Source organism: Leptopilina boulardi, unplaced genomic scaffold (genome assembly GCF_019393585.1).
Source record: "Leptopilina boulardi isolate dan_hultmark-lab unplaced genomic scaffold, ZJU_Lbou_2.1 LbouV2_161, whole genome shotgun sequence".
NCBI classification, from domain to species: domain Eukaryota; kingdom Metazoa; phylum Arthropoda; class Insecta; order Hymenoptera; family Figitidae; genus Leptopilina; species Leptopilina boulardi.
Genome location: NW_026137709.1, coordinates 109,418 through 132,439, shown reverse-complemented (window position 1 = coordinate 132,439; position 23,022 = coordinate 109,418). Strand labels below are relative to the sequence as shown.

The following is a 23,022-nucleotide window of genomic DNA, read 5'->3' as shown; positions in this document are numbered from 1 at the left end:
AATTGCTTTGGTTATCAAAATTTCGGTTTTTCTTAGTTCAATTGCAACCAGATTTTCACAGAAAATTGACCGACTGTGAAAATTTGGTTTAGATATCAGAAAATCACTATGACTGTTGTGTCATTATTATTGGATAGTCTAAATCTACTTCTAAAATGTAGCCAAAAGGTGAATCATCTGATATATTAAAATCAAAATTGTCGTCAACTTGAACCCACTCAAATCCACCATAAGGTAGTGGTTGTACCATACCCCAACCGTAATGATTGTTTGCATCAAAAAACATAATGTACTTGACCTCCTCATTTTTATTAAAATTTTTCATAAACGGATTATACCTCCTACGGACTTATACCTCCTCTCACACCACGTTAAAAAACCATTTGTTTTTTCAATGTCTGTCAACAATTCTAACCTCCCATTAGTATATTTCAACATCGCGTCCCAAGTTAATCCCAGTGTAGTATACCCGAGGCGAAATTTGAATCCTCTTTAGCTTCCCTTAGAACCTAAATAGGCCCTCTTTACGATCTTGTAGACTCCCGTAGGCCCTCCTTTGAATCCAAACGTGGAAGAAAGGTAAATTTGCGACTGGTTGAGAAAGCTAAAGAGGGTCTAGTTCGATTAAAAAAGTACAAAAAAATGCAAAAAAAAACTCTTTTAATTATTTTGATTAAAGCAAAATGAATTTTTTCTTCACACAATATTTCTTTAATTACCCTTTAAAAACTGGAATTAACATATTTTGAAGCGTTTTCAAAAAATTAATAGAATTAGAGCAATTTCAAAATTTTCAATATTTTAATCAATTTTTAGACCCTACTTTAAATCCAAACGTGGAAGAAAGGGAAATTTGCGACTAGTTGAGGAAGCTAAAGAGGGTCTGTTTAACTCTACTTTACTCCTTGTAAATTAGGGCTTAAATTTCGCCTCGGGTAGTAATGAGCAGGATCAAATCTATAAGCTTGTAAGCACTGATCTCTAAAATTTTAAAAGATTTCGGCTAATAGTAACCCATCTGTTTTCATGTATAAATCAACATATTCACAGAGATTAGAACAACTAAATTTAGACCAAACACGTTGGGCATGTAAGTACTCTTTATCAGAAACCGTACTATCATTCAATGTACTATAAAATTTTTCTTTAGCGCGTAAGTTTGTTTCTTCTAATTTTTGATAAGAATCCAAATATTCATACGGTAAAACACCTTTTCCTATAAGCAATTCAATTTATTCAGTGGTGAAGTTAGAAAATACTCGATTCACAATTTTATACTCGGATAGATTTGATGCCAATTTCTCCAAAGACGATGCCATGAATTTAAATGAGTCTGTAAAACGAAATTTGATTTCCGTTTCCTTTACATATTTAGTAAAAGAAATATATTTTTCTTTGTTCAGTGGTAAAAGTTCAATTTTTCCTTCAAATTCTAAACAAATGTCTCTAATTATAAAATGAGCATCATACCCACTCAAATTGTGAAATACAACTGGTACTACACGTGAATCTTGATAATTTAAATTACATTTTTCATGAGGTGCACCTTGATATTTACCAGTTAAGTGGGAATGGTCTCGAACTTTCATCTCACGTGGTAAAAATTGCCCTTCACAAATATGACATATTTTAGCATCAAGAAAAGCTTCAATCTCGTCATGTGTCAATCTATCCATTGGAATAGGGTTTTTAAAGATATTATCCATAGTTCCAGCGAACTGTTTCAACTCCTGGGCGAACCACTTGGCAGCATCTGTTCCGTTTGGGCAGGAATTGTATTTGGATAATGAGTCATCATAGCTGCATTTTAAATAATATCTTCAATATCTTCAACAGGATTCAACAAACACTCACAGTCAGCGTAGATTACAAATGGAACTTTTTCTCTGTTTCCATAATTTTTAAACTGAATAAAATTCTGCCCTGGTTTGGGAAGATTGATTTTACACTCATTTAACGTCTTGCACTCCCCCTCATGTCTGGTTAATCTCTCCTCCGTGAGAAAGTAATGAAGACATCGATCACAGATATGTTTTTTATGTCGATTGGATGAAACTTGAGAACTTAAAGCGCAGACAAGTTTTTAATCCATACATAATGGTAATTTATTGGTACAATAACATCAGAAGCAGCAGGAATGGTGATAGTTGCGAGAGCTGATCCTCCTGCTGCATCATCACTGTCAACCTCATTCTCATAGTGACTTTCCACTCTTAATAAATTAATATGTCTTGCCTTTTTTTCTAAAGTCAAGTGTAATGAGACTGTGTTGTACTTTTTGTTTATTAAGCGAAGTCCAAATAGATTAATAGAGATGTCATTTTGTTTTTCAAATTTTGTTATATCTTTTAAGGAAACAGGAAACTCGATTCCAGTAAAATTCAATTCATTTTCATATCTGAAGTAATGATTCATCAACTCTGGGTGTTGAACTTTTGGATGTAGAGCTGATAAAACTGCCCACTTGAAACACATTGTATGCATATTTTTAACATTAATACATGCACGCTTTGCTTTGATTTCGAAAGGTAAATGAATGTAGGTACCAACTCGTATTGCATTATATTTGTTAACATTGATCTCCAATTTTGTAATTGAATGAAGTGTCGATTGTGATTCCTTCTCTTCAAACTTCTCCACTTGCTTTAATATAGGCTCTTTAACATTTTTACTATACCATTCAAATAAAACAGTTGTTGGAAAAATTATACTACTTCTCACATTAAAATACTTGGGCTCAAGTTTCTCTTCATCATTAATAATTTTTTTAAACTTTATTGCAAGCACAGCATAAACTTTCAGTAAACCATGCTTTTGTAAAACTTTTTTAATAAAATCTTTAAAAAGTATACATGCATCATGTAAAAAAGCACTTATATCTAAGTGTACTAGGTTGATGATTATACTTGTTTCTTACTTTAAAACTAAATTCAAAGTCGCTTCTAACACTCCTTCAACAATGCTGCACGCCTCCACTGTTTTCTGCAGATCTACCCCCACCCTCCACCTCTACAGTACTCTCATTCAACAATGCTGAACACCTTCACTGCCTTCCGCGGTCCCCCCCTCTTCTCCTTCTCCGCTTGCTTCAACGATGCTGCACGCCTCGGCTGCCCTGCGCTGCTATCCCCCTTTCCCTCTCGTCGATATATCTCTGCTTGACGACTGCTTCTGCTGCTCCATCCGAGTTGCTCCAAGAGAATGCTGATGTGGTCACTACTGTGTCCAACCCTTCTTTATATACCAAATCTCACCGATAGACACACTCACATATGCGACTTGCGCGCCACTTAGACATGGTGACTATACATAGTCACTTTCTCACTTGGTCGGTAAAACAGTTTCCTACCTTGCCGGCTGAGGTAAAATTCATGTCAGGAATCTACCTTACCGGCCTCTGATAATGTAGAAATCTACATTACCAACTGATGAAAATACCGACTGTCGGTAAACTACAGTGGCAACCGGTGGAACAAGCCAGAAACACAATGCTTCTGTAGGTGAACCAAAGATTTGTTTATTTTTCACTTTTACTAATATCTCTCGTAGAAACTAGCAGGTTGATCTTGTTCAAATATTAGATCCCACTAGAAGCAGAATCAAACACTTAGAACTCATAATTAAAATTTCCAGAGTAAAATATAAATCAGAATGACTTACTTTAATTTAATTATTGTTCCTCCTGAAATCAATCGGTTGAAGAACGACCCAAGATTGGAAACTTGCTGGTCCAAGACTGGTTTACCATAAAATTGGCAGGAAACTGGGAATAGGTTATGATAAAAGTTAAAGTTGGATGAAAAATGGCTCAAGTTGTCAAACCCCAGTATTAGCGGTAGAATGGCTTGAGATTGTTAAAGAACGAACGTTGGCGGAGAAATGGCTCAAGGTTGTTCCTCGAAAATATATAATTTATATAGTCGAAATCCAATCGATAAGTTTAAGATCGATATTTTTGGCAAGCGGTTGGCCAGAATCACGCGATTACAATGCCATATTTGGTCATCTTCGTATACTTAATTTTTACAGGGCTTGTGGCACGTGTGAAAACAGGGGTTCGTCGTGCCACAGGTCGATAATTTGTAGACATAATGTCGCGAGGACGTAACAATAGCAATTAAAAGTTAACATATTGTTAAGTTTTTTTAAAAACTGTAGGAGAGGGAGTGGTTGAATTTTTTTGAAAAATTTAAACAGTAAATTTTTGAAGACTTGTAACTTTTAAACAGAAGGTCGAAAAAAATTTGACCTATATGTTTTCGAAAGATTTTTTCCTGCTTTTTCAAGTGGTGAAAAAAGTTTTTTAGAAAATTCAAAATTTGACCCTTTTTTGAATTATGTCAATATTCATTTCGCAACGTCAGAATTACGATAACTTTATTTGTTTATCAAATAAATCATTTTTTATTAACACTAATTAATTAATTAATTAATATCTCGAAGACAACGAAAAAAGACATTTCCATATTTTTTGCGTTGAAAGTATACGTTTTAAACTTTCTAAAAAAAATTTAAAAAATAAAAATAAGTTGCTAATTATTACAGTTAAAATAAAAATGAATTATGAGCTTTTTTCAGGAATTTTGAGTTTTTGTAGCGAAGTAATATTTAAGTCAATTTCAAAAGGGTTAGCTATATTTTTTGTAAAATTTATACGTGAAATTAAATATGTGCACCAAGTTTCAGCTTCTTAGCTCCAAAGCCAAAACGCAGGTTGCAAGAATTTATCCACCAAAAAGGAAGAAGCTCACACTTCTCTTTAATGAGGAAAAAGTTGGTCCCCGATGCCGAAAAAAACTCTTGAATATTTTGAATCTCTGTACCCTTAATAAACAAAATTTCAAAGATTCAAAATCTTAACCGATGCTCTTGCAGATTTTTTATGCATTATAATAAAAAATTGCTTCATTACGATGTGCATATCAGTTGAAATTACTAGTGCAATTTTTTTATACTTATTAAATGGAAAATTAATAATAACAACAATAATACATTACTATAATTTTTTGGGAATAAAAGTTGGATGATCAATATTGTAATTTTAAATCCGTACTGTCAACAAAAATAATAAAAGAGTATTTTCCCTTGAACACCGCAGATTTAAACATTAGATTATCCGAATTTTCTATCATTTCTTATTCTTATTAATATACGCAACATTAGTTACTGCTATTGCAAAAATAAATGATAACAAGTTGGTTAAAATTAGTTCAAAGTTCTGTAGATGTAGTTGGTTTACTTTTAATCTATTTTAAAATGACTTATTACTTCAAGTTAAATTACGCGTGACTTCATGATTGAAAAATAAAACAATTTGTGCCTTATGTAGTAGAAAAATTTTTTGCAATAACGGTAATTTAGAAACTTTTTTATCACACACGGAGAGAAATCTGCTGCGAATTTTGCTTCTGCAATCTTTATTAATTTCATAAGTCATTTTTCGATACAATTTTAGCTTAAGACTGGAATAATTTAAATATGAATTCATGTATTTAATGTAATTGGGTGTATCAAACAAAAAACACAAGTCACGGGTGTTAATTTTGCTTGACTTTCACATAAAAACTGCAAAGGGGACATGCCATAAAAGTATTGGATCCTCTCTTATAAAATTTGCAAGAATGCCATCTGATTTTGAGGTGGAATTTATACAACACAATCTTACCTCCGTATACACACAGCATTTCACACACATAATCATTGTATGCTGGTGATTCCGAGAAACGGAACGCATAATGCGCACGCTCGTGTTTTACTATGCGATTTTAACCGCGAAATTTAAAATAATTTTATTTAAAAATTTTTTAAAAATATTTGTGGCCAATACGTGGATTTCAACTTTACTTGGTATTATTTTTAATCTAACTGATACATTATAAATAATTCGATTTTATTCTCGATTTATTTATTAAATAAAATAAAATTTTATTTATGCATAGATAATTTTCTGAATATATATAATATTTTATTAATATTTAATTAATTTCATATATTAATTAATTAAATTAAAATTATTAATTAATGTAATAAATATGTAAATATATAATATTAATACTATATTGGTGATTATATTTTAATATTTAATATAAAAATAATACTCATACCCATAATATAATAAGAAATATATAAATACAATGAATAAATATAATTATAAATTTATACAAATGTAATTAATATTAAATTTTTTATAATTTCTCTTCAAATTTTTTGATTGTTTTTTATTTTTAATAGATTCTGTTTTTAAAAGAACAAATAACATTTTAGCTAATAAATATTTAAAAATTTTAGTATTTAAAATTTTTCTATTTTACTTTTTAATAAACAACCACTTATTGGCAACAAATATTTTAAAAAAAATTTTCAATAAAATTATTTTAAATTTCGCGGTTAAAAACGCATAGTAAAACACGAGCGTGCGCATTGTGCGTTCCGTTCCTCGGAATCACCAGCATACAATGATTGTGTATGTGAAATGCTGTGTGTATACGGAGGTAAGATTGTGTTGTATAAATTCCACCTGAAAATCAGATGTCATTCTTGCAAATTTTATAAGAGAGGATCTAATACTTTTATGGCATGTCCCCTTTGCAGTTTTTATGTGAAATTCATGCAAAATTAACACCCGTGACTTGTGTTTTTTGCTTAGAAACTATTTTTACAATAAATACTTGAATTTATGCTAAAAATGCAAGTGTCGTGCCATGTAATTAAAGTAATTTACTTATCCAAGCAAAAATCGCAGCAGATTTCTCTCCGTGTAGAAAATCAAGAAAAGCTGATCCAAAATTTTAAGACTAAAATTTTTTCTTTAAATAATTTAAAATTTCCAACGATAGAATTGCTGTTACTATGTTCAGATAATATTCTTTGACAATTTACACACATACTGAACATACATAATGAATAAAAAAATAGAGATTTTTTTATGTTTATAATGTTATACTTTTTATTTATAAATCATAGAAAAATTGTTTGCAAAGACGGTAGTTTAGAAACATTTTTCATCACAGAAATTCAAGAAAAGCTGATACAAACTTTTAAAAATAGAAATTTTTCTTTAAATAATTCAAAATTTTCCTTTGAGTATGTGTGTAAATTGTCAGAATATTATCTGAATATATTAACGGCAACTCTATCGTTAGAAATTTTAAGTTATTTGAAAAAAAACTTTTATTCATAAAAGTTTTAAAGATCTTTATATTGTCTTTCTGTGAAGAAAAAAGTTTTTACATTAACGTCTTTGCAAAAAAATTTTTTACTTATAGGGCACAAATTTTCTATTTTAATAATGACAACACGCGTGATTTAAATTAAATCAACTAAATCTACATAACTTTGAACTAATTTTAGCCAAATTATTTTTATTTATTTTCTTACACGATACAATTACAAATTGCAATAGCAGTAACTAATGTTGCGTATATTAATAAGAATAAGAAATGATAGAAAATTCGGATAATTTAATGTTTAAATCTGCGGTGTTCTAAGGAAAATACTCTTTTATTATTTTTGTTGACAGTACGGATTTAAAATTACAATATTGATCATCCAACTTTTATTCCCAAAAAATTATAGTAATGTATTATTGTTGTTATTATTAATTTTCCATTTAATAAGTATAAAAAAATTGCACTAGTAATTTCAACTGATATGCACATCATAATGATGCCTTTTTTTATTATAATGCACAAAAAAAACCATAAAAATCATGCAGGAGGATCGGTTACGATTTTGAATCTTCGAAATTCAAGAGTTTTTTTCGGCATCGGGGACCAACTTTTTCTTTCGTATCTTGATCTTAATAGTTCGACTTTTTCAATACAATTTTTATTCGCATTTGGAATAAAAGCACTTTTATCCGACCGTTTTTTGGACGCAATACTTCCAAAATAAAATTAAAACGATGTTTACGGTCACTACTTTCCATTTTTCGCTGGTTAAATCAAAATCTTTTCAAAAACAAATCAAGTTGTTACCTTGAGGAAATTGATTGCAAACTAATCAATATAATCGAAAATTCTATTCATTAGATAATGTAAATTGAAGGTAATATTGTTTTGTTTATAAACAAAACAATATTACCTTTAATTCATATTATCTTATCGGTTTCAGACACCTGATTGTCAACTACATAATGTTAGCTTTATTTATATTACCAAATTATTGACTTTCGACAGTTGATTAGATATCCACTCATGTAAAAAATTATTTTGTATTAGAAAATGATTGGCTACACCCAGGTGCGAATTTTCCGTCGGCCCATGGTTGGGCCAACTTTGCAAAAGTTGGGACAACTTCACCTGCCAAAGGGTGGGCCAACTAGCGAAATGATAACGGTTTACCACCCATTGGCATCGATGGTCGGCCCAACAACTCGTCCCAAGGTTGGTCCAACTCTAAAAGTGTATGTTGTACCAACTATAATTCTCTTAGGTTGGCCCGACAATTTGTCCCACAGTCGGACCAACTTAAATGTTTATGGCGTGCCAACTATAATTTTCAATGGTTGGTTTACTTTGTAATTAGCGGGTGGGCCGACTCAATTTGCCAGAGGTTGGAACAACTAGCGAAATGATAACGGTTTATCACCCATTGGCACCGATGGTAGGCCCGACAACTGATCCCAAAGTTGGTCCGACAACTTGTCCCAGAGTCGAACCAACTTTAAATGAGTATGTACCAAAAATATAAATAATTAAAAACATGAATTAATTATACAATTAGCACACTGGTAAGTTCTGAAGAATTTTACATATGTCCTTACTTATTAATATTAAACGCAATCTCCTAATACATTTTTGAAAATATCTAACGCTCGCTGGGATCGAACCCCTAACCTAACGCATCGCAGTCTTATACGCTAACCATTACGCTACACTTACATGGGATTATTTTTCAGAAATGTATTGGAAAGCTGACTGAAGAAAATAATAGCTTAGGTAGCATTAGAAGAATAAAGAAACAATAATGATGCGGCACGACATATATATTTTAATAAAAAATATATTTAACAAAATTGATAAACGTTATTAAAAAATGAAATATTTTAAAACTAATGAAATGAGGATTATTCTGAATTTATTAATTAAAAGCTTATAAAATTCTGCATTTAACATGCCTATTATATGAAGTACTTTGAATTAACGAATTGTTAACAAATAATTAATAAAAACAATTATTTATTAAAACGCATTGATCTAAAGTATTTCATATTCAACCTGTTGGATGCAAAATTTGATAAGCTTTCCATTGCTAAATTCAGAATTACTCTAACTTTATTTGTTCGTAAAATGTTTAATATTTTATTAAACATATTCAAAACTTGAATAATTTTTTTAAAATAAATATTTAAATATTATCTATTTTTTATTTTTCTATAGTAATTCTATAATTCTGCGCTTAAACAATTATTTTTAATAATTTTGAGAAAGTTCTTTTTGTATTTAATTATTAAAAAAATTCAATTAAAATGCGTCTAAAATCCAATTATTGTCAGAATTAAGAAAAAAAATCAAAGTTTCTTTTCAAATTCATGGTGTAATTTTGCTAGTTTATTTATAATGTTAAATAATTTATTTTACATATTAGTGATGATTTATAAAGATTTTGTATTTTGTTAAAAATTGGAGACTGTTACGTTCCGAACTAGGCGTGGTTTTTAAATAAAAATGAATTTTATTTACTTGAAGGTAGTAAGGCTGATTAATCAGGTTGGTAAAGCCTGATATTTATTTTTATGTAGGATCGTGGTCACTTGTCAAAACTACGGGTTTTGCGTTACAATAACAAGTCAAATATTCCCTTTTATAACATTTATTGATTAAATAATAATTATATAGTAATGATTAAACAATAATGATACAAGTTTACAATTCGTTTACTTACTTTTAGCAATGAAGTCGGATAAATCGATGATTATAGCTTAGTCGTTATAAATTGGTTTTGATTTGATTTGAAATAGTTCGTTTTGGTTGCACTTGTGTAACTTTAACGACTTAAATTGTTTTATAACTATTTAAAGAATTGAAATATTCTTTATTGTTATCTCTGGTCACTCGCACCTTTGACAGGAATGAATTTTATAGCAGGTGTAAGAGAAGCAACATATACTAAATTGACAAATTTAGAAAAAGAGATAATGCAAGATTTCTTCAGTATTTATAGTTATAAATACGACAGTTATTTCTATTAAATTATTGATTCTAAGTGTTAATTTGCTTCTCTTGCACCTATTGGCTATCAGGAAAGAACTATGTTCTAAGTGAAAAGTCAAATTAACTTGCACCTATTGGCTATCAGGAAAGAATACAATAATTAGGGCGAAAGTAAACTGAAGGGTCGCTCTACGATGTTAGAGATTGCACCGGAACTTTTGACAAGCTTTATGGAAAAAGCTCTTGTTTATATACTAGTCGATTATGCTAATTAGTGGGAGAAATGTCATATTATTGGGGAAGGGGTGATCTATAAATAGAATCACTTTCCTTATATGGTAATGATCTACATCGCATGTATGACATTGAATCTTCTTCTTTCTGAATTCTCTCTTTTATATGCTGACAATGGGTTTTTGAAGATCATATTACACTTGGATCTTCACAACCTTCACATTCTTCACGCGTATAAACAAACAAGCTCGAACTTGTTACACATTTTGCTTACATATATCCTATTTTTAGCTTTTCAACTTTCTGAACTTTCATGGTGAAAACGAATGTCATATCTCTTTTGAGATCGATTTCGTTTCCACACTCTATCTTATCAATATATACATAAATAAATACATTAAAATAAGCCATATAGTTTAAGTATTGTAAAATTATTATAGAATTATATAAAATGTCTTATTTTAATGATAAGAATAAGAAAAATTAGGGAAAATTGTTACCGGGATGTAACAGAGACCTAATTTTTTTATTATTCGAAATAAATTTAAATAATAATAAGGCGTTGTCCGCAGTGGCGAGACAGCCGGTGTGGCGAGACATTAGGATATTTCAAACAGCTGAACTGACTGTGCTGGCACTTCTGGTCTGAAAGTCAAGTTTTATTGTGCTTTAACTTTTCAATATGATGCTTACGTTTTTGATGTACGAAATATCGCTATACTGATAATAACAGTTTCAAGATATTTTAGAAGTTTTATTTCCCATCGGTATAAGTGATAATATATAAAAATTTCCGGAATTTTCTGAAGGGTTAAATGTTTTGAGTCTTTAGTATTTAAGTTTCCTTCAAAATTTCCAGAGCACTATGAATTATTGTTCGATGCATAGGATTGTACATCGTCATTACCGAAAAATGATGTTTCCGCATTGGCGAGACACTTGTTGTCGGCAGTGGCTTTTTAATATCTAATAATATTGTACATGTCCTAATGAATTTGATATAATTTTTGTACGTTTTGTCGACAATATTTTTCATAACTATAGTTTAAATTGAAAAAGATGAACAGGAAGAAAAGCTTATTTGTTTTTAATAACTGTGACATGGATTAGCGGCTCACAATCAGAAAAATATTTGCCTGTATTTTTATGATTGAATGAAATAATATTATGATTTAAAGGCATCAATTATTATACTCTTTCTCTTTGATTCCTTTGTTTTTGTTACGTTTGAACGATAAAGACTCTGATTTTAATATAGTGTCTCGCCACTACGGACGATTTTTTATGTCGGTAGTTGCGAGACATTATCGTAAATCGGCAATAACTTTTTTTTCCAATATCTGTTCTGTAACTGTATAAGTTAAATTTGCAGTATAGAGTCACACCTGTCCATGGATATATATATACAGACTTGATGTTCTTGAAAATGTGAGTGCTATAACAAAAAAACAAAACGTATCTCGCCACTACCGACTCTCCCTTAATAAATAAAAAGAAAAGAATGCAAAAAATTCTAAGAGAAATTGGTACATCATTAAAAAAATTTAGTAATATTATTACATAATAAAATTTATTATTTTTATCGTTTCTATATTAATCATTACACATAAAATATTAATTATTACTTAGAAATAATTTCGTTTTTATCGTTAAAATAACGTTTAGATAAAGCGAAAATAAACGTTTATAAAAAGAAATAAATGTATGATACAAGCTATCCTCGTTCCTTTCGACCACCTTCACGATCGACAGCTCGCCCCAGTGTCTTTAAATGGTAACTTATTATTTCCCTTTCCACCAGCGCTGTACATTAGTTGAATGGGTTTGCCTATAAATGTTTTTAAAATGTTTGGAACAGCTTCTTTTACACTTACAGATCGCCGTGCACCAACTGTCATTATTGCTTTCTGAAAAGAGATAATATAGTTGAAGTTGACATTTTTTCAGTATACATGGTTGTTACAAAAAACCTGTCAAAATAAGAGAATTTTTATGAATTCCTGGAATTTTATTTATTTTACTCTAGAAAACCTGATAAATTAAGAAATTTCTTGAATAACAATTAATAATATAGATAAAGGTTTGCCTTATAAGAAACAAAAAATTAAATTTAAATATTGTTTGTTCGTTATGGAATAAGTATTTAATTATACCACAAGTTTTCAAGTTTGTGGTTGAGACAATTTACAAAAAACATTAAAACTAATGAAATTCTAGGTTAAATTTAAAAATTTCATGACATTTTCAGGTTTTCCAGGCCTTTTTCAAAAATCCATTACTTTTCCAGGTTCTTTAGCAACCCTGAGTATAAGATATAATTTATTGTTTTAATATTGTAAGCCCAACTTTAAAATAAAAGAGATTTACCAGTCGAAAACTTTGAAAATTTCTACATCCTCCATGGGTAAAACAATTTGTAATACCTTAATTTTTTCTTTTACATCTAATAATACCGGAGTATTGGTATGTTTCCCGACAGAATTTTCAATTTCAGTCATTTTTTTATTAACTTTTTTAATAAGTTTTCGTTGGAAAGAGTGTGCATAGAATATTAAAGAATCTCCTATGCTTTTAACTAGTTCTTCAATATCCATGTTAATATCGGGATCTTTAGGCTTATTTCGAGAAATTTGATGATTTTCGGTTAACTTGTTCGCATTTTGTGATTCAATTTCGGTAATTTCAATTTCTTCTTCCGCGATAGATGCTGCTACCTGATCATTCTCCTCATTATTTATCACTGAACTTGCTGGTTGTGAATCATCTACACTCATATCCATCTCAGCTTGTTCACGGTTTTCTAAAATTTTTATTTTATAATATTTAAATAAAATAATTATCTTTGTTGAAAAGTGTCAAAATAAAAAATATTTTTCTTATCCTACCAACAATAATTTTTTGTTAAACTTAATAATTCTAAAAATCACTCTGATAAGTAAAATTACCTGAACTTAGTGAAAGAGGCGAACCATTGGAATTCTGAGATTTTTCTTCTTCATTCTGCGACATTTTAAATGATGAGGTTTAATTTGAAATTCGAAATTTATAGATCTAATAAACGATTCTCTCTATCTTGCAGTCCACGATATTCTTCTACACTGCAGTAAAAAATATTATTTAGTTTTCAATTAGTAAAATTTTGTAAAAATATAGAAAAATTAAATTAAAAAAAATATATTTTGATTTCAAATTGCCATTAAGTATTAAAGGAATATAAATTAAACCTGCTAAAAAGCAAATTTTAAAAATTGAACAATAATAATCGATTTTTTTGGTAAAATACAATAGGGAAAAATATTTAACTTTGTAATTTTTCATTTTGATATTTAAAAAGTGTATTCTCTATTTGTAACCAGGTGTAACACAGTGCCAATTTTTTAATGATTTGCGTAAAAAAAATTAAATTAAGAATTTTTAATTGAACCTTTAATAATAATAATTTTTAACTGATGCAAAATAATATCTGCCCACAAATTAATTTATACATATATCCATACATAATCACTATCTTTGTAATAAACGTTATTTTTTTCTTAGGAATTATTTGATAAAAATCGAAAAAATGTATTAAATCTGAATTTATGTAACGCAGAAATATATTTCTAACCTCAAAATAAATATTTGTTTCGAAAAACATGTAGCAAGCAAACACTTAATTAAAGCATACTAAACAAAAATACATTTGAAATATTTAAAAAAATGATTAAAGAATAATAAAAATAATGAAAAAATAATTAATTTATTCAATTATTAAAAAGGAAACTTACTTTCTTCGACGCAGCTTTCAGAAGATTCTAGAAAATAGTCATGTACGAAACCACTACAAAGATAAAGAATAAACAATGTGAAGGAGAGAGAGTTTGAGTTTAGATGATTAGCCAATAATTTGAGTCGATAAGAGCGGTAAATTTAAAAGTGCCTTGAATGACTTATGCTAGCCAATCATATACAAGATTTCCTTTAGAACGAAGAACTAGCATTTCCAGGAGAAAGAGGCAGTTACTCTTTTGACACGCCATTTAATAAAAGTGTTTTGAAGAAAGATTCTTGTCTCGGAGAAAATCTAAATTACATTGTGATTCGTAAGATTTTACAATTAACTTCTATTAATATAACTAAAGTACAATTTATATGTATGTAAATAAAGCTTATCGTAATACCATAACCTCCATTGCTTTCAATAAAAACTTGGTTTTTCAACTTCTCTGAACATCAGGACTTAAGGTATGAAATATTTAATTTAATTTTTCTGAATTTTAAATTCTTGAGAGTAATTTTGAGATAAATGTTTTCTAAATATAGATTTAATCTACGTTTGAAAATGAATATTTGATTATTTATAAAAATTATATTGTTAGATTATATGTTCAATACCAAAACATAACCTCAAACTAAGAACGCTTTTAAAACAGAAATTTTTTATAATAAAAATTATTTTGTTATTACAAAGTTATTGAACATTTTTCTTAAATCTTGGTAAATTAACAGTTATATATTTGAAAATTTGGTTTATTGAAAGATCCTTTATTTTGATAAAAATCATTAGTTTAAGAAATATATTAAAAAGTAAAAATGAGAATTTTTTAAAATTCTTAACAGTTTTTAAACAAATATTTACAATAACAATAATTTAAATAACTAATTATTTTTTAAACATATATTCGTGATAGCTCTTTCAAAGTATATTAAAAAAATAATTCATATTATTCGTAATTTTTTGAAAAATGAATTTTTATTTTGAGGTTGACTGGTATTCAACCTCTTTAAATTTATTTTAATTTATTTGAACAATTTATATTAAATAATGTTTCAGAATATGGCAGACACCGATAAGCAGTTTACTTATGCTATAGTAAAATTTGTTAATGAAGAGAAAGAACATCCGATTGTTGAATTGATACCGATAAACTGGATTGAAGAAAATGAAAAACTTTGTTCGTATCCAAAAAAAATCAGTATAGATATTTGCAAAAATGGGTTAAGGAGAGCAAAGCCGTCCAAAAAACCTGGTTGCATTCACAAGAAATTGAGATAATTAAAAAGAGCAGTATGTATGAGAAAAAATTTTATTTTATACATTTACTCTTTTTAAAAAACATATTTTATTATTTTATAGCATCATTTGAAAAAGGGTTTAAAAGATTAGAAAAATATTTGAAAACACTTGATTACGGGAACACAACAGCCACAGAAGGTGGAATTACCGATTATGACGAGGATGTTCACCTCCAGCGATACACATCAAACCTTTTGAAATTTTCTAAGGAAACAGCGGAATAAGGTAAATTTGATGATTTATTTATTTAGAAAATTATTGAGGAACCTAAATGTTATTTAAAGAATAATTTTCATACCTATTATATTCAAGGTTGCCAACAAAGACTTTCTTGAGCTACATGTTGCAGATTGTGCATGTTCATAACTTGTGACGTTTTACCATAAAATCCATAACTAAATCTCGACTGTAAAGTATTCTACACGCACAATGCAGATTGAGGAAGTGGCGATATTGATCTGGAGGTAAAACGTCTCGAAAAACAAGTGGTCCAGCGTAGAGCAAAATGAATCGGAACTGAGTTGCCTTCCAGTTAGCCAGCTCATCTAAAGGAAAAGTGTTTCTTTGAAACTCTTTTGGTACCGAAGACGTTATCTCCTTCAGCAGAACAGACAGAAGATTTAGCTTTTCCGATTTCAATTTGAATTTGCCTCTTGATGTCAATATTACTAAAATCAATTTTATTGCTCCATCACAAAGAAGATGCATATTATCGAGCAACACTTTCTTCACAGGGTCAAATTTATTTATTCGTAAAAGAGGTGATTTTTCACCCGGAAGATGCCGGTGTGTCGCAGACCATAGCTTTTAATTCAAATCGATACTTCTTATTGTCGATTTCAATTCCGTTGGTAGTTATGTCATTGGTCTCATCGACAAAATCATTTAAAAATTCGTTGACACTGTCCGGTTTAGTTTTTCCTCCATATATAGCTACAAGAAATGGTGTACAGAAATAATCTTGGTGAATTATTTGCATCAGAATGGGCATTAATTCCATATTCGATTTCCTGAACAGAGGCAGACCATCAATATTAGCAATGACATTTATTTTGTCTTCAGTGTAATTAGATTTTTTTATCCTCGGCTCTAAACCTTGCTTTATTCCTAGATATACATATTCGCCAAATGCCCCTACTTTTTTAGATAACATTTCTCTTACAGTACCATTTGTTCTTTTAGTTTGCAGAATCACTTTCGTACTCTGAGGATGAAATCGAGTTTCTGGAATCTGCTCTTCAATCTTGAAAATCTTGCATCGGTAAATCAGAGTCGAAATTTTCTGATACATTCTGATCAAAGCACCTGCAATTAAAAAAATAAAATATTTTTAATTTATCAATATTTTGTAAATGTAATATATAAATCACTGCAAGGAGAAAACAATTCTTAGCATTTTTTAAATTCACAAGTTCTCGTTCAATCTTTTGTAAAATTTTTAAATTAATCATATAATAATTTATATTATCTTTTGGTGTTAGTACGTTCAAATTTCGCTTTTTGCTCATTTCTGCATAAATAGATTTAATATATGGTACATTATATAAATTATTATTTATTTATATTATAACATTAAAATACTTAACCCGGAAATGTGTCACGGATAAAGTAAAAGCCTTAAATTATGGTACGTATATTACTGCATGGTTGACACAAAAATTGGATTTTCTTTTTCCCTAATTCCAGACAGAATTTAAATATTTTCCCTGACCCCGATGAAAAAATGTCAAGACCCTTTCAATTATAAAAAAAGTGAAGACTATAATGTTTAAAAACAAAAATTTAAATTAAAAATTTCAAAAGTCACGATTTTCATAGCATTTTTAGAAATTTAATACTTTTCCAGCACTTTTTATAAAATTCCATGATTTCCCTGACTTTTCCCTGATTTCTCTAACCTGTGTCAATCGTGCACTAATAGTATATTATGTAATTACTGTGTAAATTTGTAAGACTTTCAAAATATTTACAATAACTGTAAAAGGGTCGTTTGATCTATTCAACATAAGCTCTAATTTACTCATCTACTAAATTAATTCCTTTTACGTGGTATTAATTTATTTTAAGAGTGAAATAAATTAAGATTGTACATACCTTGTTTCCAAATCTTCAGCAGAGAAAGATTGACGAACTGGATTGATATCAATAGAATTAATATCATCAGAAGTTATGACTTCCTTATCAGCTTCATCACTACTGTCATCACTGACCTCCTCATTTAACTTTTTGCGCTTTAAATATCTCCACTTTCTTACCCTTACGGATTGCTGAGGTTGAAAGGGGTACGAATTCGTACCTCCTTCGTACCCCGTTCGTTCTTTTTTTGGTAAGAACAGTTTATTGCTGATAAAACAATGTAGAATGATTATTAATACAAAAAAACAATAAAAAGTGACAAAATAATACTAAGAGAATATATTAGTACAATAAATGAGATAGATTAATTCTATATTAATAAAACAATGAATAGTTTACGTATAACCTGTAATCACTTGAAAAGAGCCTGGTTTTTCGTTAATTTCAGGACAAAATTAACATCAAAAATTGAAAAACTTGTTTGTTTTTGAAAAAGTAATTAATAAAATATTTGATTTTTATTCCGTTTAACTGAAACAGAGTACAAATAAATAATAATTAAAGTAAAAACTTTGTAAATATGTCAAATGTGTTGTGAAATATGGTGTTATGTTACCGATGGTCTCAGTAAATAGTTTCACTCAGTGCAATAACGCTAGATGGCGCGGTAAGCGACACTTTTAAAGCATTTTAAGATTTTTTAATATCACCGAAGAATTGTAAGTCATTCGCCAATGAAAAGGAGGAGGTAGAAAATAGAAAAGTTAATTCCTGCATTTTTTTATCATCATTATTAATAATTTAATTAATTATTGTTTATTATATATTACATTAGTAATGCAAAAAAATTAATATAATAATAAGCAGTTCTATATACGAGATTGTTATTTTTTAATTTATTCATTCATTCAAAAAATAAAATTTACTTTTAATTTTTAAACTTGTTACCGGCTTGAAGACATCATAAAGACATACAAAGGACTTAGACATTTTTTGTCTGTAGAATATTTTTTGAGTTAAAAAACATTAATTCATTATTATCTTACTTAAATTTTGACTTTGTTTTGATTTTTGTTTTATTTGTACATGCCTATACAGAAATCAGGAATACAAAAAATTCACCCGGGCCTGGGATTGAACCCGCAATACGTCAGGTTCAAACTTTACGCCTTAAACATTTGAGCCATTGAAGACAGATAAAATCGTTTACAAAGTTTACGAACTTATGGGAAAATAAAATGAATTGAACTTAAAAAATTTCTACAACATTTATCTAAAATAGTTTCGATGTTTACGTTGAATTTAAAAAATAAAATATAAAAGTTATTTTTATGAAAAATTTTCAATCTACTGTGTAACAAAACGCTCGGACGTGCACCAAAAATTTCAATTTTTTTTATGAAAAATAATGTGTTTTCCAAATGCTTTTTATAAATTTGTGTTATAGTAAACAATATTCGTGATTTCTTTCAGACCGATTGAAGGCCGATAATTCTACGAAACAACGTTTCACGCAAATTGAAATTGAATTTGTGGGTAATTAATTTCCATCTATAAAAATTCTACAACATTAGTAATCGCTAAAAGAAAAATTCTGTAAAATAAAAATCCGTACAAAGAAATATTGTGTTAAATTAAAATTCTATATAATTTTCTGCTAAAAAATTAATACACGGAAAGAAATTTAGTAGCAATATTTTCTAAATCTGATTGGAAATTTTAGTATTCTCTTTTTCAAACGCGGAACATCTGGGTTTGATAACGAAAATCGGTATATTTTTACCAATAGTCTTTTTAGTAAATATATTCCAGAAATTGAAATTATTATTTCGTAAATTGATAAATTTATACGAAAAACCAGAAGTAAGTTAAACCGACGCGCACTTCGTTATTTACTAAATTTATATGAAAATTTGGAAAGATTATTTCGAAATTTGTTAAAACTATACTAAAAATTTGAAGTGGTTCAGTCGTGACAGAAGACGACAGAAACACCAATAGATTCTACGCCAAAGTTTTATCTCTTTCTCATCTCGAGGATAGACGAGGATATGAACTTTCAAATGCACACACACACATACACCGCATTGTTTTACATCGATTGGCTTATTTTTATTCCTAACATATACTAACGCAACATATACTAACTAACTAACATTCGCAGAATAACGCTTCATATACAAATTTACGCTCATGTGAAAAACTGATGTGACCATTCTTATATACTAACCAGACATATTTTTCACCGCTTATGAGAAAGGTGAAATTATATCAAAACATGTTTAAAAATATAAATAAATATCATTAGTTATTGGGAAATAATTAAATATTTTATTATTTTTGAAGAACAATTTTTTTTTACTGATTTATTGTAAAATCTTCGAAATTAATTATATAAAAGGAATTCAGGTCTGCATCAAGATAATGGTAAAAAGGGGCTGGTCTAAAGAGCTTCGTCAGTCTTCGTTACCACTCGGTGAGGATCGGGCAATTCCGAACGTTCAACTTCGGCAAATTTCGTCGAATCTCGTTAACTTTGATATTTCTTTTTCAATTTTCATATCAAATATATCAAAATGTGAAATAATTATATCATTTTATACAATTCTAATTACGAAATTTGAAATATTTGGTTAGAAAAATTTATAAAGAGCTTATTAAAATTTGACATTTTTGTGTTTCAATAAAAAGATTTCAGATTTCGTAAATATTATATCAAATTTTCTTTCCAACTATATTAAATATTCTTATTTTAATCTCAATTATTATAAATTATATAAGAAATTATGTAGGAAATTCCAATATAGATGTAGATCATCATAGTTCCACTCTTACGCAGCCAGATGGTGATAATTTTTTTTCACAGTTAAGATCAGTCTTGAATACTATAAAAGCTGAGACTCTAACTCAGAAGGTGTATTGCAAAGCACAATTTTTTTTCTTCTCAGATGAATTGCAGTAATATTATTTGATTTTTAATTAAATAATTTTTATAAAATGCCGTCTGCCAACTGAAAAGTCCTATATGAAATACTATATTGTTTCCTTTATATAATTCTACGTAAAATCTTAGATATCGATATTTCAGAATCTACATGAAATCCTATATGATTTCTTATGTTCAAATCAATCATATATATGATCCCACGTCAAGATTTTTAATATAATTTCATGTCAGATTGTTTGTAATAATTTTTTATTCAAGAATCGAAAAAAGATTTAATGTATGATTTGATATAGGAAAAATTCTGGTTAAGGATTGAGCAATTAATTTTGGTGAGTTTTTTAATGAGAAATCACGAAGGAAATTGACATAAGAAATTAAAGGAAAAAATGTGACAACAAAAAATTTTAGGATTTCACATAGGAATTTACATAATTTATTACCTAAGAATACGTTTATAAGAATTTGCATCCAATCTCACTTCAAATCATGTCTCAATTTCAAATATAATTTTTCATAAGATCCTATATAATTTCTTACATGTCACATAGGATTTTATGTGAGATCCTATATAAGATCCTACATGAGAATTTTCTGGAAATGGAACCATATGGATAAAATCACAAAAACCATGGGCGAAATCGATAGCCAAGGTAAGAACGATTAGACCCATGGTTTAAACCTTGGCAAAAATCTCAAAAACCATTGCTCATGTCCGTTTCTCATGGTACAATTTTCCATGGGAATTTTTTTTTATTTTTACGGATTTCTAACCATTGCTTAAATTTTGATAACCTTGGAAAATATTTTTTTTAATTTTACTGAATTTGGACCTTTCCTAAAAACTTGTCAACCATGGGAAAATTAATTTCTTAATTTTACGGTTTTTGGACCATGGATAAAAACTTGCGAACCATAGGAAATTTTTTTTTTATTTTACGGATTTTGCACAATGGCTAAAAACTTGCGAAACGTGGGAAAATTTTTTTAATTTTACGGTTTTTGGACCTTTGCTAAAATATTGCGAACGATACGAAATTTTTTTTTCTTTTTTACGGATTTTGGACCATTGCGAAAATCTTGCGAACCATGGGTAAATTAATTTTTCCATGGTTTCTAAGATTTTAGCAATGGTCTAAAATTAATAAAATCAAAAAATTTATTTCCGATGTTTTGCAAGTTTTTAACCATGGTCCAAAAACCGTAAATTTAAAAAAATAAATTTTCCCATGTTTCGCAAGTTTTTATCCATGATCCAAAATCCGTAAAATAAAAAAAAAATTTCCCATGGTTCGCAAGTTTTTAGGCATGGTTCAAAAACCGTAAAATTAAGAAATTAATTTTACCATGGTTGACAAGTTTTTAGCAAAGGTCCAAATTCAGTAAAATTAAAAAAAATATTTTCCAAGGTTATAAAAATTTAAGCAATGGTTAGAAATCCGTAAAAATAAAAAAAAATTCCCATGGAAAATTGTACCATGAAAAACGGACATGAGCAATGGTTTTTGAGATTTTTGCCAAGGTTTAAACCATGCGTCTAATCGTTCTTACCTTGGCTATCGATTTCACCCATGGATTTTGTGATTTTATCCATATGGTTCCATTTCCACGCGGGGTTCCTACATAAAATAATATAAATTATCAAATATTAGTAGAAGGAGGGTGTATATAAGAAAATTCATTGTTCTCACCCATTCCTTCTGTTAATATTTGCAAGCAATCATGTTTACTACGAGTCGTTTTGGAAGCATTTTAGTTTGAAATAAAGGATTCTTTGTTCAATTCCTTTCTCACGATGAGTCTTATGCAGTTGCATAGGCTAATGTCTACCGATGTGTTTACATCATATCAAGTCGCATGTACATTTAATAATACTCTTAGTAGTAAGAGACATAAATGTTTAGTCTTCTTACAGCTATACTATGCCACTTGATATGATTTTCACACCATCACTATTAGAAAATTGTAGCATCCGCAACTGAAGTCAATATATGACTTATATATTGCATCGCGAGGCGCAAGCACATAAGCTTATGCTACGTGACCACAGGGTAGCTTTCGCCTCGCGTTGCAATACAATACCCCTATAGAAAAGACTGTAGATGCATATGGCGACCAGCGACCTATATCTATTAGATCCAAGAAATTGTCTGCGTGATTCTAAAATTATAATTCGATCAGGACGTGATCTCTGCTTATTTTCTCCCACTGAAGGATGATTTTGCTAGTATAAAAACCCCTGCAATTAGCATGGAGCGTTGTCAGTTCTCCGGTTCTAAGATCGCACTTCACGTCAAATAATACGTCCACCATTTGCTCTTTTCGATAATTGTAAAATCTTTCAAGTCTAACAGTACAAGTAAACTCGTGTTCAAAAGAATAAGTTCTCTTATAAATTGAATTGTGAGACATTATTAAAATTCGCATCTAACCGTCGAATTAGTGTAACTTTTGAAAATAAGTTAGATTTCGGAAGTTATGAACTAAAAGAACAGTGAGTGTTAAAACAACGATTTTGTATAACAGTTGAACGAACGCCGCTGCGTAAAATTCTCAAG

General features: G+C 29.1%; 3 protein-coding genes across 8 annotated transcripts in view; all 3 read right to left on the bottom strand.

Annotated features, from left to right (window-relative positions):
- Window positions 1-23,022, bottom strand: part of LOC127276942 (neural cell adhesion molecule 2) — a 1,005,192-nt gene that overhangs the window by 920,925 nt on the left and 61,245 nt on the right. The window lies entirely within an intron of this gene.
- Window positions 12,043-13,483, bottom strand: LOC127276948 (uncharacterized). The gene is made up of 3 exons (XM_051297708.1): window positions 13,334-13,483; window positions 12,756-13,188; window positions 12,043-12,295 (listed from the first exon to the last, which is right to left on the bottom strand). Coding segments are annotated over exons 1-3 (498 nt in total). The 5' UTR covers window positions 13,398-13,483; the 3' UTR covers window positions 12,043-12,294.
- On the bottom strand, window positions 15,783-17,951 carry LOC127276947 (uncharacterized). The gene is made up of 2 exons (XM_051297707.1): window positions 17,539-17,951; window positions 15,783-16,749 (listed from the first exon to the last, which is right to left on the bottom strand). Exons 1-2 carry the CDS (start codon window positions 17,603-17,605, stop codon window positions 16,214-16,216), a joined length of 603 nt encoding a protein of 200 aa, XP_051153664.1. The 5' UTR covers window positions 17,606-17,951; the 3' UTR covers window positions 15,783-16,213.